At 42.8% G+C, this 15,188-nt stretch overlaps 1 protein-coding gene across 2 annotated transcripts in view; it reads right to left on the bottom strand.

The window, feature by feature from the left end:
• Positions 1-4,472: 4,472 nt before the first annotated feature.
• ARHGAP36 (Rho GTPase activating protein 36) overlaps positions 4,473-15,188 on the bottom strand; it is a 59,504-nt gene continuing 48,788 nt past the window's right edge. Inside the window, exons 2-12 of one of the 2 annotated variants that reach the window (XM_056130291.1) lie at positions 11,532-11,690; positions 10,277-10,342; positions 9,542-9,783; positions 8,887-9,079; positions 8,573-8,628; positions 8,179-8,329; positions 7,568-7,716; positions 7,284-7,460; positions 6,967-7,064; positions 6,740-6,846; positions 4,473-4,771 (exon numbers count right to left, since the gene is read on the bottom strand). In XM_056130291.1, coding sequence (XP_055986266.1) covers positions 4,614-4,771; positions 6,740-6,846; positions 6,967-7,064; positions 7,284-7,460; positions 7,568-7,716; positions 8,179-8,329; positions 8,573-8,628; positions 8,887-9,079; positions 9,542-9,783; positions 10,277-10,342; positions 11,532-11,643 — 1,509 coding nt within the window. In that variant the 5' untranslated portion in view covers positions 11,644-11,690 and the 3' untranslated portion in view covers positions 4,473-4,613. Of the gene's footprint in view, positions 4,772-6,739; positions 6,847-6,966; positions 7,065-7,283; positions 7,461-7,567; positions 7,717-8,178; positions 8,330-8,572; positions 8,629-8,886; positions 9,080-9,541; positions 9,784-10,276; positions 10,343-11,531; positions 11,731-15,188 lie in introns of those variants that run through there. The other variant, XM_056130290.1, reaches the window with a different exon arrangement.

The following is a 15,188-nucleotide window of genomic DNA, read 5'->3' as shown; positions in this document are numbered from 1 at the left end:
GGAGAAAGCACAAGTCAACGATTCCTGTGACACATTTTACTATTTTCTCTACACAAAGTCTTATAATGGCAATCAGAAATCCTGTCCAAAATTAATTATTTCTCTGTATAATACAAATATGTGTAATATATATGCATCATTGAATAAGTTTCAAAAGTGTTTTTCTAAGCTAGCCCCTCTTCAAAAGTAAGTTTTCTCACCAAACCAACAACCGAAGGGCATATGGCCCTTCACTAAAGTTTAATCCAAATCTCTAATCTCAGAAAAGTTCTTTCCCAGTCAGGCCCTTTCCGGGACTATTCACAAAACAAGAGAGTTGGAATGAATAGTTAATACATTTTCCTCTGGCTTTGATATAGGCCGACCCAAAACACAACTGTTAGGGTATGTGCTGAGATGTCATAGTTAATATCTAACAAGTTTTCTACCTAGATAGATATTATATAAGGAATTAACATATTATCTTGCTTCTTAAAATATAAATTCCAACATTTCTGAAGATGCATGTGCATCTTTGTGTCAGAGGATGAATCCTAAAGGAGATGAGCCAATTTAATCAAGGCAAACATGCCAGATTGTCAGGCTGGTAGTTTTTCCTTTAACCAGGTTATAAATTAGTTAGACTATTTGGGCTCTCTATGTCTCATTTTTCTTAATCAATATAATTGAGGATAACTATAGCAAGTCTGTTGGAATTTCTGTGAATATTTTAAGGAAAGCAAACATTATTTTTCGTTTTGTGGACACACTCTGCAGTGCTCAGGGCTTACTCCTGGCTCTGATCTCAGGGTTAACTTCTGTTGTGCTGGGGACCATCTTGGGTGCCAAGGATCAAAGTTGTGTTAGCATGTGTAAAAGAAAAGAAACATCTGCAGTCCCTCTAGCTCCAAAATGAAAGTGTTTAGTAGCTAACAAAATGCCATACACTTTGGAAGAACTCAATGTGTGTTTATTATAATTATAATTATAATTCTTATTATAAAAATAATAACTACTGTGGGAGTGACCCAGAATTATGGGAGGTTTTGAGGGGTGGGTTCTGTCTGTAAAGTTCTATGCAAGGAAATATACTAGAGCAAAGTGTGCAAAGATAAATAAAAGAGACCATTATGTAATGGCCTATTCCTATTTAGTCTATTCGAATGGTCTATTCTATTCCTACAAGAGGAAATTTCCAAGCAGGTCACAATATCTTAGACATCAAAAAAATTAAAGTTCCCAGGGATGTAGAGATTGCGCAGTGGGTAGGGCATTTGCCTTACACATGATCGACCCAGGTTCTATCCCCAGCAGCTCATATGGTCCACCAAGCTTGCCAGGAGTGATCCCTGAGGAGCACATAGTAAGCCCTGAACACCCATACCTGTGGCCCAAAAACAAAGAAAAGGAAAAAAGTGATAAAAGAAAAAAGTCAAAAGTCCCATCAAACTAACAGAAATATGTTCTGTTACTACCCTTGGAAATCATATCTTCGCATGTTTCAAGGTTTATACTTTTCACCAATTCAGGCAAGATTTCTTAATTGAAAACTTCTAGTGATAGATCTCTATCCGTCCTCCCACCATTTCCCTTTAGCTGCTTTGCTGTTAATTTCATTGCTTAACCCTAATATTCATCCCTCACTAACTGGCTACTCGACTTAAACCGTACCATTCTATTTACTCAGTTATAGACATGACACTTTATTCCATTCCACTCCCTTATTCTATCTCACTCAACCCCTTTATTCTCCATCACCCTTCCCCTTTATTCCATGACACTTCTCCCATCTATCCCTAACCACATGATTCCCTACATTTCACATGCCTCCAACCCTCTATTCCCTATACTTCATTCCCCTTTATTCCATGAGTCCCCTCCCCTCTACTGCTTTTGGTGCTTTCCCCTTCAGTCCCCTCAGTCCTGCCCTTAATTCTCCATCATTGGTCTCCCTTTATTTCACAATTCCATATCACCTCTCACTTATTTCCCCATCAAATGTTCGCTTTTATTCTCACCACCATCACCCCCTTTATTCTTTCATATTTCCATTTATTTTCTTTCATGTGTTCCCCTCTATTCCACATCATTCGTCTATTGCATGCCCACCATGTGTTCCCTTTATTCTATGTCTCCTCTCAAACCCTCCCCTTTTTATTTTTACAATATTATGATAGTTGCTTTTAGGTATCTTGTTCTAGCACCAACCCCACCACCAGTGTCAACTTCCCTCCACCAAGGGTTCCCCAGTTTCCTCCCATGCCCCATCCCAGCCACCTCAATAGGCACATCATGAAGTTTGGTGGTTGCAGTTTGTATCTCATGTTTTCAGTGTTGTTGAGTCTGTGCTTTGAATATATAGCTAGTGGGTAGGGCATTTGCCTTGCACATGGCCAAACTGGGTTCGATTCTTCCTCCTCTTTCAAAGAGCCCGGCAAACTACCGGGAGTATCTCGCCCGCACAGCAGAGCCTGGCAAGCTACCCGTGGCGTATTCAATATGCCAAAAACAGTAACAACAAGTCTCACAATGGAGACATTACTGGTGCCCACTCGAGCAAATATGTGAACAATGGATGACAGTGCTACAGTGCTACCATTCCCCTGTCCTCTCCTGTTCATCAATTTGCTCAAGCTGGCCCAGTAATGTCTCCATTTTGAGACTTGTTGTTACTGTGTTTGGCATATTGAATATGTCACAGGTAGCTTGCCAGGCCTTGCCATGCAGGCGAGATACTTTTGGTAGCTTGCCGGGCTCTCCGAGAGGGGCGGAAGAGTACTGGGCTGGCTGCGTGCAAGGCAAACGCCCTACCGCTGTGCTATCGCTCCAGACCATATTAACAAATATACCTGAAGTCCCTGACCCTTATTCCCCCTTCGCTTCACTTTCTCATCTTCCTTGCTCCCTTGATTTCTTTCCTTCTCTGTCCCATTCCTCCCTATACAGTGGGGTCAAGGTCAACAATCACCTCTATTCCCCATAACATGTTCCCTTTAAATCCCCTCATTCTTGCTCTTGAGTCCGTATCATTCGTCTCCCTTACTCCACATCACCCTCCCTCATCACATGTCCCCCTTTATTCTGCATCATTCTTTCTCTTTATTTAATGTCACCCCCTTCTTTGAACCTCCCCCTCCCCCTTTTTCCCATTATGAGTTTCCTTTTACTCCATGGTGTCCTGTTCCTTTAACTCCACATCACCTTTCCCTTTATTTTCTATCACTTTCTCTTTATTTCCCAACACCCTATTTCATTTATTCCAGGTCAAGCTCCCCTTTGTACTCCTTCATTACCCATTTCCATTATTCTATATTCTCCATAACACTTTTCCAGAGGAGTCTCTCCTCTTTTATTGCAACTGATTCCTCCCCCTTTTTCCATTTCTCACCAGCCTTTCATCACTCTCCCCTTTATTCCAATCCATTCTTTTATATCTTGTCACTCCTCCCTTTACCCCACATCACCTTTACCCTTTCTTTTAACCATTCCCCCTTGAGCCCACTCAGAGCTACCCAACCCATCAATAAAAATTTTAAGTAAAAAAATAAACACGCACAGCAAACCATGAATATGCAGCTATCACAATACAGAGGTTTATTAATGATTACAAGCCAGAGAAGTTTTAAAAATCACAAATCTTTGAGCTCTGTAGATCTAACCCATTGTGTAATCAATTTCTATCCCTCAATACAATGCATTCCTCATCCTACAGACCATAACAGTTGTTACCCATCAATATCAGCCACAATTTTAGATGTCATTCACAGCCCATATCTGTATGTTATCAGAAAATGTCCTACAAATCTGTGCCATCCTGAAGGGAGGCGCTACCAATGATGATAGATAAGAACAATTGTAGTCAGATTATTTTGACTACTTGGAACTAGGTGTCCATACCTAGCTAGATGTTTTGCCGACAATGGGGTGTGCGTGCCAGCTCTCTGTAAAAGAGGTCCAGGTAATAAAAGTCAAATTGATCCTCTTAACTTTTGACTCTAAAAAAGTTAATTAGGTTTACAGTTATGCTTTCCCTGTACAAAATTTTGGGAGTGGCTGCTTGAGAGACCACTGGTCTAAATAATTTGGAAAAATATCCTGAGGTGACAGAGTTGCTGTGGGGACACAGCGATGAACACGTATGACATGGTTTAGCATTAATTGTCAGCTGTCAGGAGACTGACCTAACACCGTACTGTGCCTCTTGAGGGCCTTTCCAATTGAGCTCTCGGGAGGAAGTTAGAAAAACATGCAATCCCCTTTGAGGGAGGGAAAGCACCTAGAGATTTGTGAGCTTCTCTGGGACAAGTATTTACCACAAATGTTACATCAATTAAAGGAAGGGCTGTAGTGAGAGAAAGCCAGGATCAGGGATAAAAGAGAAAGGCAATGTAGCACCAGGGAGCCTGCAAATGACACAGAAACATCTCTGCTTTTACCAGCTGAACAGACCAAGCAACCAACCCCTGTGAAGGGGCTAGTATTCGTTTGGAATTCTCAACCTGACCCGAGCATCAGATGGAAGTCCTTTTCACCCTCATATGTTTACCATCAAGGTTTTCCTTAATGTTTTCTGTGACATCTCAGGTCTACTCCTGCCCTTTTTCCCTGTCCGGCACCATCTAGAAGGAAAACATCTAAGCAAACAAGGAACCGATGCCAGTTTTGGCCTCCTTCTCCGGGGGCATACGGAGCAATGGGCGCTCTTGCTCCAGAATGAGGGGTTTACCCGCTCCTTCCTCATCGTCATGGGAATAGGCAGTGCCGGGAGGCACAGCGGGCTCCTCAGAGGAACCTGGAAAATAGTAACAATGTTAACTCCTTGTGTTTTTAGATTTCACAATTTGCACAGCACCTAAAGGACTAAGACCTAAATTTGAACTTCGAACACTGCATAAGTCAAGAAGATAGTCCCATTTGACAGGTTAGAAAAGCAAATTCTAACAGTAGAACATAAAGGTGCAAGTCCAGGCCCACTGTGTTAGCTAGGAGAGAAGTAGGTTAGAGAGCAGAAAGAGTGCTGACTGAGCTTAGAGCAAACGGACAATACCACGATCGAGGCAGGGAAGCGGCTGGCCTCCTAACAACCACCACCACCCTACTACTAACCTAACTAGTTTTACTAAGAAAATGAGTAACAAAGGTGGAGCCAGAATCTTACAGAATGTCATGAAGGGGAGAAAGCAGCTGCCACTCTTCAATGACTCTGGAAAGGACTTGTAGTCCATGACTTGACCAGGCTGAGACTTGTTTTTAAGGAGGGTGGTATCTACCGGAAACATAACATCTGTATCTTCTTTATAGAACTGGATTGATTTTGGACTCTGAACTTCTTTAGGATCAACATCATCAGGCACTGGAACTGATTCCATATTCATGATTTCTTCAAGATTGATAGCCAAGTATGGCTGAAGGTCTGGAATTGTGTTGAGAATGGAGACATCTTCAGATTCTGGAGTCACATTGTTACCGGCATCTTCTTCAGAAACATTGGCTTGATCTTTCTGAGGATCTAGAACTTCACTGTGAATTTCAGCATCCTCAGGCTCTGAAACCACGTTGGATACTGAATATTCTTTATGGTTAGGATTTTCTTCAGAGCTGTGGACTTCACTGGCATCTGAGGTTTCTTCATCTGTTGAGGTGTCTTCATAATCTGAGACTTCTTCACTACTTGAGACCTCACTAACCTCAGAGGAATATTCCTGGTAATTAATATCATCAAAATCTAGAATAGCTTCAGGATTTGTTATCACAAGGAGAGCTGAAATCACTTCAGGGCTGGAGTCTTCTTCAGAGCTTGCAACTGCATTGACTATTGGCATTCCTTCGTGATTTGTATTTTCTGAAGCATCATTAGAGATTTCAGGAGTTGGGTCCTCATCAAAATTAGGATCTTCATCAGCATACAAAAGTCCATTAATTTCTGGGTATTCTTCATGATTCGGGGTATCGAGACCACTAGCAGGAATTCCTGGAATATCTTCAGATTCTGAACCATCATTGACCACGGGGGCTGCTGCATGGTCTGGAACTTCTTCAGCATTTGAAGTTTCGTCATTCAGGAGCTCATCATTTGGAACCTCATCATTTGGAATCTCGTCATTTAGGACCTCATCATTTGGAACATCATCAAGAGCTGGCACTTCTTCAAGATCAGGGTCCTCTTGATAATTTAGGTGTTCATCATCTGAGGCATCTACATGCTCCTCATTATCTGAACTTTCATTACCATTTTGGATGACATCAAGATAGGGAACTTCTGCAATATCAAGATTTTGATCATTTACAAAACCTGGCACTTCTTCAAGATTTTGGTCCTGGTGTTCGTCAGGATTTGGGATTTCTTGCAATTCTGGGATTTCTTCAGGTTCTGGGTCTGGAACCATATGAAAATATGGTACTTCTTCAAAACTTGGAGTTTCAACGAAATCTGGATTTTCAGCATCAGGCCCCATAATATCTTCAAGAGGAGGAAGATCATCAAAGTTCAGAATCTCATCATCATCATCATCAACATCTTCATCAAGCTCTGGTATGCCTTCAAGATGTGGAACTTGAATCTCAAAATCATTTGATATCTCAAGATTTTGGAATTCCTCAAAGACTACTCCTAGATTGAGATATTCAAATTCTTGCTCTTCATTGACTGGCACATCTTGAAAAAATTCATCTTCATCAAAGACCTGGCCTTCGGGAAGGGCCTGACCATCACCACAGGACTGACCATCACCAAGTGCCTGACCTCCAGCAGGAAACTGACCTTCATCGAAAGGAGTGCTTTGACCTAAGACAGCAGCCCGAATTTCAGCAGAGTTTTCCACAGGGTCAGAAAGTAAAGCATCTTCTTCCATCTTAATCTGAGCACTCCTGATTAAAAATAAATGAGAAAAGTAAGTTAATTTGTATACTTGTGTTAACTAATAGAAGGGTGATGTGTCTATGGAAGCTCTCATATACTAAGAGTAAATAAACCAAGAAAATACTCACTGAATTTTCCTCAGTTTCCTGCGTCTGATAAAATCAATGGCTTCAGGACTGGATTTCCACACACGCTTAGCAACCTGCCTCTGAATATGGGGAGGCACCTGCAGGAAAATTAACAAAGTTAACCTTTATCTAATAATATTTTAAATGTATGTTCATCTCTCTCAATTACCCAGGACTATGACTCTCTAATAAATGAGGGCAAGCTCTAGAGTGAGAGATTTTGTGACTACTTTGGTCACTCTCTAGGATGCATACAATTCAGCCATGTCTTATAAACTGAGATCTATGAAACAAATATGTCTGAACATCCTACCTACCTGGAACAGAACATCCCAGTTATCAATCATGGCACGGACCACATTGACAGAAGCAACATAGTGGTTAATCCCCAGTTTTGTCTTCCTTGACTCTCTCTTGCCAAATCTTCCCTTCTTTAGAAGAGCAGATCCAAACACCAACGCCAAATTAGTGGAAGTCATACGGTTGCCAAAAACCTAGAAAACATAAAGCAGAAATGAATTTAATTTGAGGCAACAATAGAAGTGGGCCAAATATAAATGTCTCCCTTAGAACCCCCCATCCTTTTCCCAAAGATACTCACCAGTTGCCCATCCATGCCAATCACATCCTCACAATGCTCAGTGACACTATGGAGTGCCTTTAAAAGGCGCTCAAGGGTGTCACTGTGGCATGGAGGCATGAGATAGACTAGCAACTGGAGGGCAGAAAGCTGATCTTGTGGCTTCAGAGCTGCAAAAACAAAAACAAAAACAAAAACTGTCTTTAATGAGCTTGCCATGGCAGCAGTCATATACCAAAAGAGATGCAGTTCTTTTTCAAATTGATTGGGAGTTTTGAAAAAAAGTATATGGGCAGCTTATATTTTCTCATATCATTGGAAATTAGGAAGTTATCCTATCAAAAAAGCAGACCCCCACCCTTTATAGAACCTGGGTTCTGTAGAGGATGTCAAGAGTTTCAAGTAGCTGTATAGAGATTCCCACAAAACAAATGTATAATGCTCAAAGGTAATAGTGTAATATTCAGAGAGATAAGGAAGCAATATGGTAAGGAGGGGGGGGTCATTTTTCACTATTTATTCTCTCCTACTTCTTGGGAGTTCCGTAGTTAGACTTCTGACCCTAATCCCATACATTCCCTGAATTTATCTCCTTGTTCCTTGCCATGTCTGACAAAGGGGAGAAGACTCACTGGCTGTCATGAGGAAGGACATGTGCAAATCATCTGGTATCAGAGAGTCTTTCATGTCACGAAAAAACTCTGTAAGGAGTGCTGCTACATCATGCACATTCTGAGTGTCATCCAGCACTACATCCAGACCTTGATCAAATTCTTCACGGAGCTAGAAAAACAGAGAGATCACATGTATTTTCTGCTGTTCTTACCACAGGGGTCCCTCTCCCCATTCTTTCAATAAGACTCAAGTTTCAGTGAAGTTATCTGGAAATATGCTGAGGCAGAATGGGTAAGAGTCTAGAAAGAAAATCTCAACCAACCTTGACACCCTCCTCAGGTCAACAGACCAATCTTCCCCTCCCCCTGCTTTTTCTCACCCAAAGAAGAAGTGTAGTTAAAGTTAACTCACCTCCTGCACTCTCTCCTCAGAGTACTCTTCTGTGAAAATTCCCACTGCTCTTAATCCTGAAGTTGAAAAGATAGGAGGGTGATAAGCAAATCCGTCTTCCATTCTCCTCACAAGTCCACCCTCCTCCCCCTCTACATCCTCATCCCAACTTCCAACTCCTGGGGATGGGGGAAGGGAATGTTGCCTGCCCTATATACTTCCACTTCCCTTTCCCATCCTTCTCCTCCCTCTTCCCCACTTCTGCTCTTACTTTTGATTTTCCCCCCACCCTGATTTGCCTTTGAAGTGCCTCCCATCATATTTTACCCCCTTACCATGTTTTTCAATGAAACTGCAGCAAACCTCCACAATCTGGGGGATTTGTTTTGCAATAGGATTGAGACTCATCTTCCTCTTGGACCCCAGCAGGCGTTGGCCAATTGGAAAGGAATTTTTTGAAAGTTGCAGGGTCTGCAGCAGCAGAGCCCCATCTTCCAACTCAGCCAAGCTATCCACAGATATAGCACCCTGTGAAGCAAACCAGACTATCTTACAAAGGGAGAACAAGAGGAGCCAAGGTCATCGCTTTTGTAACAGGAGACTTTCCCTCCCTGGAAAGCCCATTAACACCCCCCACCCTTACCCTAAACCTGTTCTTTCCTTCACCACTCCCCTGGCCTCCAGGCACAGACCATGACTCTCTCGCCCCACTTCAAGAAAGACCCACCCACCTTAAAAATGTGGGGGAAACAGAGCCATGGTATTGCAGGTAGTAACCTGGCAAGGCTGACCCAGGTTCCATTCCAGACACCCCACGTGGTCACACACACACAGTCACACACACAAACACACACACACACACCCACACACACACAAACCGCCCCCCCAGCTTCCAAGAGTAATTCCTGAGAGCAAAGCCAGGAGCAAGCCTTAAGTACAGCTGGGTGTGCTCCCCATCCCCCTCCACATATAATGGAAGGTTTTACTCACTCGACGACCACGGCGAGTGAACTCCTGGGGCAACGTGGCCCTCGCCCAACGGCGACTGAAAAAGAGCCGAAGACTTCCAAACATTCTTTGCACCACGTTTCCCCGACGACGACGGTGGCCTGAAATCTGCCTGTTCTCTTCTTCCACCTGCATAGCAGCGATTAGTTCCAGATGCTTGCGTCGGGTGAGCTCATTCACCAACACCTCTTTCAGCGAGACGCCAAACGTCTTGAGTGAAAGGCCTGGGGAGCCAAAGATAGAAAGTATAAGAAAGGCAAAGCTGTGCAGCGCTGACATCAGGAGGAACTGCAGGGCCTGTAACACGCTAAGCCACAGCTCAGTCAGCCCTACCCGCTACAGAGAGGCAGTGTCCCTCCCCCAGGGCTTGAGTCCAAAAGACCCTGTCAGATTTTGGCAGGACTCAAGTGCACTCAACTACTTAGAGAGATCCTCGGGTGTTTAATTTCTATCAGGGGTGACCTCCTTTAAAGTTCATTTTTAAGTGAGAGCACCCAACCACCCAAGAAGTTCATGCAGATCTGATGGAACTGTCCTCACACTTGCCAGCAGCAAGTTCGACATTTCCTGAAATCATCCCTTAAGATGTTTTGGAGGGTGAGAGGGCAAGTATGCCCGAGACACTGGGCACCACCCAATTTCCAAGAGTCAGGGACGCCTTATAGAAGGGATCCATCATTCCTTTTCTTCCCTAAAGAAAGTATGAGAACCCCTCACCTCTCTCTTGTCCTCTTAGAAGCTGAATCCACTTCTCCAAAGTGTTTGGACGGTCAACGGGCAAAGCTTTGGAAAGAGAAAAAGAATACATGCATTCACCCACACAGGATTTGATAAGTGACTAAAGTATGGCAGTAAATAAATCTGCAGGGGTGGAGGAGTGTAGAGGCGAGCAACTCATTTCAGCCCAGGGAGAGTGTTTGCTTTCGCCCAGTCTCGGTTTCCCCGTTTGGAGAAGTCACTGATCCTCTCATCTCCACCTCTAACCAAACACAGAACCAGGCAACCTAAGACTCCGAGTGCACACCGTGCCTCTTGCTTTGGAGCAGTAAAAGCTCAATCCGAGACTTAAGACAAACATTTTGGGGGCTCTTTGGTACCCGAACTCTGCAACAGGCGAGAGGGGGAGTTCTGCCTACTGTGCTGCTGTGAGTTGGGGGTCGCCAAGTTACTGCGTGCGCGCGCGCGCGCACTGGGTCTGCCGTCGGCTCCCGGCGCTGCTGCGGGAGAAGACGCGACACCGCAGTCCCTGCGTTCCGACCCCCCACAGCCTCCGTCTTTCTCTTTGGCGTCCGCTGTGCGGATTTAAAACATCCCCCTATCCCAGCTATTTGCATTCACTGCTTTAGAGGCAACCCTTGGCTTGCGCGACCCCCTCCTACTCCCCCGCTCTCCTTTCCGCAAGCCAATTTTATCAACGACGCACCCCGGAGACCTCTCCTGGACAGACTCCACCAGGCTTCAGAGCGGGGTCCCGCTGGCTTCCCTGCAGACAGCCCAGGTGGGCACAGCACACCGCGCACCTCCCCTAGCCGCCCCAGGAGCCCACACCGACCTTCCCCCTCACCACCGGGATTTGGCGCGTGTCTCCTCTCTCAAACCAGCTGGTTAGTTCCTCTGTTCCCATCCTCTATCAGAATGTCCCTCTGCTCCACCTAAGTGGTTCTCTCGCACCTCACCGGACGGACGCATCTTCACCTGTCCTCTGTCCACTTGTCTGTCCCCGACCATCTGCTTGTTTTCGTTCTGCCCCTCAAACACCCCCTCCCCCAAATATTCGATTCAATACAACTAACTAATCTTTTACTTCTTCCACGATTCAACTTGCTCAATTGCTCAGGCTCCTGGAGTACCCGATCAAGTCCTAGACTAGGCATGAGCCCCACCCACTCTTCTGGACCCCCAACTTTTCCCGTCCAGCCTCGGGGGTCCACTCGCCCGAAAGCGAGGACTCCACACCCGGGGCACTCCTCACCTCTCTCAGGTCTGAATTCGGAGAGGAAACGTCTGGCCACGAGTTCTTGGTAAGCTGTCTCTTGCAGTTTCAGGCGCTCCAGCTCCGAGAGACTGTGTATTGATACCATCATCGCCCCGCCGTCTGGATTCTGTCCCGGGGCTCCTCCCAGGACATTTACTAAAAACATGAAGGCAGAAAATAAGATCAAAAAGAGCATGAATATGGTCCATAATGCACTTTTTACTATCCAAAAAGGGGAGTGATTCCCCATTCTGGACCCGGGTGAGAATCAGGACTGCAGGGTGAGAAGACTGAATTGTCTCTGGACCTAGTGGAGGGAACTCTGAGGGGAGGGTGATAAAGAGGGAGGGAAACTGGGAGGTGGCTTCACCCTCTAGCAGAGCTGCCTCTGGTTGCTCCTTAAAAAGAAAAAAAAATCCAACTTAAAAAAAAAGTCCAGCCCAGAACCTATAGTCCAGGAATGAAAAAAAAAAAAAACAAATCTGGAAGAAAAGAAAGAAGGCAAAGAAAACGGCGAGGGAAAAGTAGGCAACTACATTTTTGTCACAAGTTAAAATGAATATTGAGACAAAAATAAGGTATTATTTTTCCATGACTTAATTAGAGAATTTGTGGGTCTTATATTTATTTTTAATGATAAAGCTCACTGCCCAAGTTAGGTAAAAATGTGCACTTTCCTCATTAGTTAAGTTAGGTCAGTAACACTGTAAATTTGTACAACTCTTCCAGAGAGGAACTGGCTAAAAAATGTTCCTCTGGTCTTTTTACCCAGGATTTCGCCTCCCAGAAATCTATCCTAATGAAATCATCCTACAGACAAACACATCTACATGCCATACAGTCAAAAATTAAAGGGGAAAAAACTAGTCCAGCAATGAGACTAGTTATACCTATTATGGAATAGTCACTGTATTGAAGAGCAGTTAATCAAGTGATGTTTATAAAGAGTTTTTAAGCAACAAATACAATGGGAACATGTATTTTTAAAACTGAAAGAAAAGCACCCAGATATCAAACAGATCTGCATTGTGTTTTTCTTTCACTCTACTACCAGAAGTTTCACAACTTGATTGTATTATTTTTCAGGAGAAAACATCATATTGTACCAAAACAAGAATCATTCCTAGGCCATTTCCTGTAAGACTTCCAATGTAAAAATTGATGGTCAGCGTGAAAATTAACTTATTGTACTGGCAAAACTGTTTTATGTGTCCCTTCTTCCATGGTGCTTAATAACTAATACAGCTGCCAGACCACACATAAATCCACAGTGGAAATCTCCCTGAACTACATCTAGCACTCTTTACTGCACATCCTAACACCTATTATTCTTTTCTTCTCTCATTCATTCATTCATTTAAAAAAAAAGATAGATCTGTTCAAATTGCCCTTTTTGTGCCAAGAAATAAAAAAATTCAAGTATGAGCAAAATAACAGTAGTCTTTTCATAAAATATTTAACAATGCAGTGGAGGTTAGCAACAATTTAGAAAACCTTGTGATAAGTCAATCGGCCAAGATATAAACAAAGTACAGTGAGAGGAGAAAGGATGAAACATCTAAGTCTGCCTAGAGATAGTGAAGTTGGGGGTGGAGGGAACTCACAGAAAGAGAACAGCTTGTGCAAAGACAAAGAGAGGGTGTTATATTCTTAAAGCTGTATAAAGGGAATGGAAGGAGATCAAGCTGGATAGGCATGGATGAGATCATGAATGGCCCTGTAAGCCGTGTTAAGAAGCCAGACTTTCTTCTGAAGGCAAAAGGAACTACTGCAGGGTTTTAAGCAGGGAATGACAGAATCAAAGCTGCAGCTTGCAAAAATCACGGAGAACAGTGAAAAGCCTGTTTTGGGTAGAGAGCCTAAAGGAGGTAGATTGTCTAAGAGGCAAGAGAAGCTTACATGATTCAGTGTTACTTGGGCTGGATATGGAGAATATTTTGGAGTAGAACCAAGAGAATTCAGGGGGAAATTATTTTTTGTAGTAGGAAGGAAAGAACTTAAGATAGTTTCAAAATTTATGATTTGGATGACTTCGTAAAAACTGATTCCTCACAGGGAAAATTATTTGGGACACAGAGTATTCAAAAAGAAGGAAAGTGGTCACATGCCACTTTTCTGAGTTCTTTCTCCTATAGTCTTAAAAAATAATCTGTGTATCTTGAAAGGGATGCTTAAGTCCCAAAAATCAGATAATGTGACTGTAAGAGTGAGAATAGGTGGAAATTTATCATTCAATACTCTGTGTAAATGAGCTTTCCCCCAAAATCCACCCCCGTTTTTCTTCCAAATTTATACTTTTCTCAATTTCTTTAATGGCCACAGTCACACATGAGTAAATAAGCATAAAGTCAACACAAACATAAATGTTTGACAGATAACTGAAGTGCAGTATAAGAAAGAATGAGGAATCTTTCTTGAAAATATTTGACATGGATTTTATAAAACTCTTTAAACTGCAAAACATCATCCCCTGAAACAGTAGTGAATGCCTAAGCCCACCCACCAAATCACATACACAAACTGAACATTTTAACCAAAGGTTAAAATGTTAACCAAAGGTTAACCAAAACCCAACACCAAACCATAGTTCTAACTAAGGCTCTACCAACCCATCATTTCAGGAAATCAGTCCAAAACCTATTGGCTTAGGGTTTCATCCTGATACACACAATATTGTTCTGGCCTAATTTTTCAAACATTTATCCCCACATCCCTTTACCTGAATTCACACATCTTGAAAACCAGTCTTAGAATTGTAATTATTTTGTCTAATTGAGTTACCTCATCTGATTAACCAAAGATATACCTGGTTCTTCTGGTTCCTTCAAGCAAAGATCAAGATGAAAATCAATCCTCCACCCTCCAATAAGATAAGGTAATAACAAGAAAACCTCAAAACTGCAGCAAAAAAAGAGAAAAGCCTTTGAGAAATGAGTCAGCCTAGATGCTTAGAATTTAGAAGAAATCAAAGTCTTTAGAATAAATCATTTGTCGTTACCTCCTGCTTAGAGATACAGTGCTAAAGTTAAGAGTAATCATATGCTTCAGTTCTGCCAATAAAATTGACATTGTCTTACTTGTTTTCAACCCTCTAAAGGCACCAGTAAAATATACAACAGAGGAAGGCCAGTGTGCCAGGACAAGAAACAGGTAGGCAGAGTGAGGAGGGGGCATAAATTGGCAGTCTCAGCACTACTAATGAAATATATAACAAGTTATTGAGAGAGTTAATATCTCAACCTGACTACAATAAGAGGCTCTTCACAGAACAATGTACAAAGATACCTCTAGCTTCCATGTTTCTTCTCCCTCTCCCCTCCCCATTGCAGCATGCCAGTGTTGCCTCGAAGTGACCATTGCCATTATAATGATACCCAAGAAGGAATCTGAAAGCAAGACCTTTGAGTTTCAGTCTAGAATACTGTACAGTTGCAAACACAATATCCTTTGACATGTATCTGTAGTAATCATTGCATTTAAAGAGGGTAGAACTGAATTTCAAATCATGCATTATGATTTCTTAGCTGTGTGACTCTAAGAAAGTCAGTTAACTGATCTGAACTTGGTGACAACCTCTATAAAATGGAAAATTACATGGTGCCCATTTCATTGTGTGGGAATTAAATGAATAATGCATATGTGACAATTAGCTTT

This window comes from Sorex fumeus, unplaced genomic scaffold (genome assembly GCF_029834395.1).
Source record: "Sorex fumeus unplaced genomic scaffold, SorFum_2.1 ptg000075l, whole genome shotgun sequence".
NCBI lineage: Eukaryota > Metazoa > Chordata > Mammalia > Eulipotyphla > Soricidae > Sorex > Sorex fumeus.
This window is presented reverse-complemented; position numbering and strand designations above follow the sequence as displayed.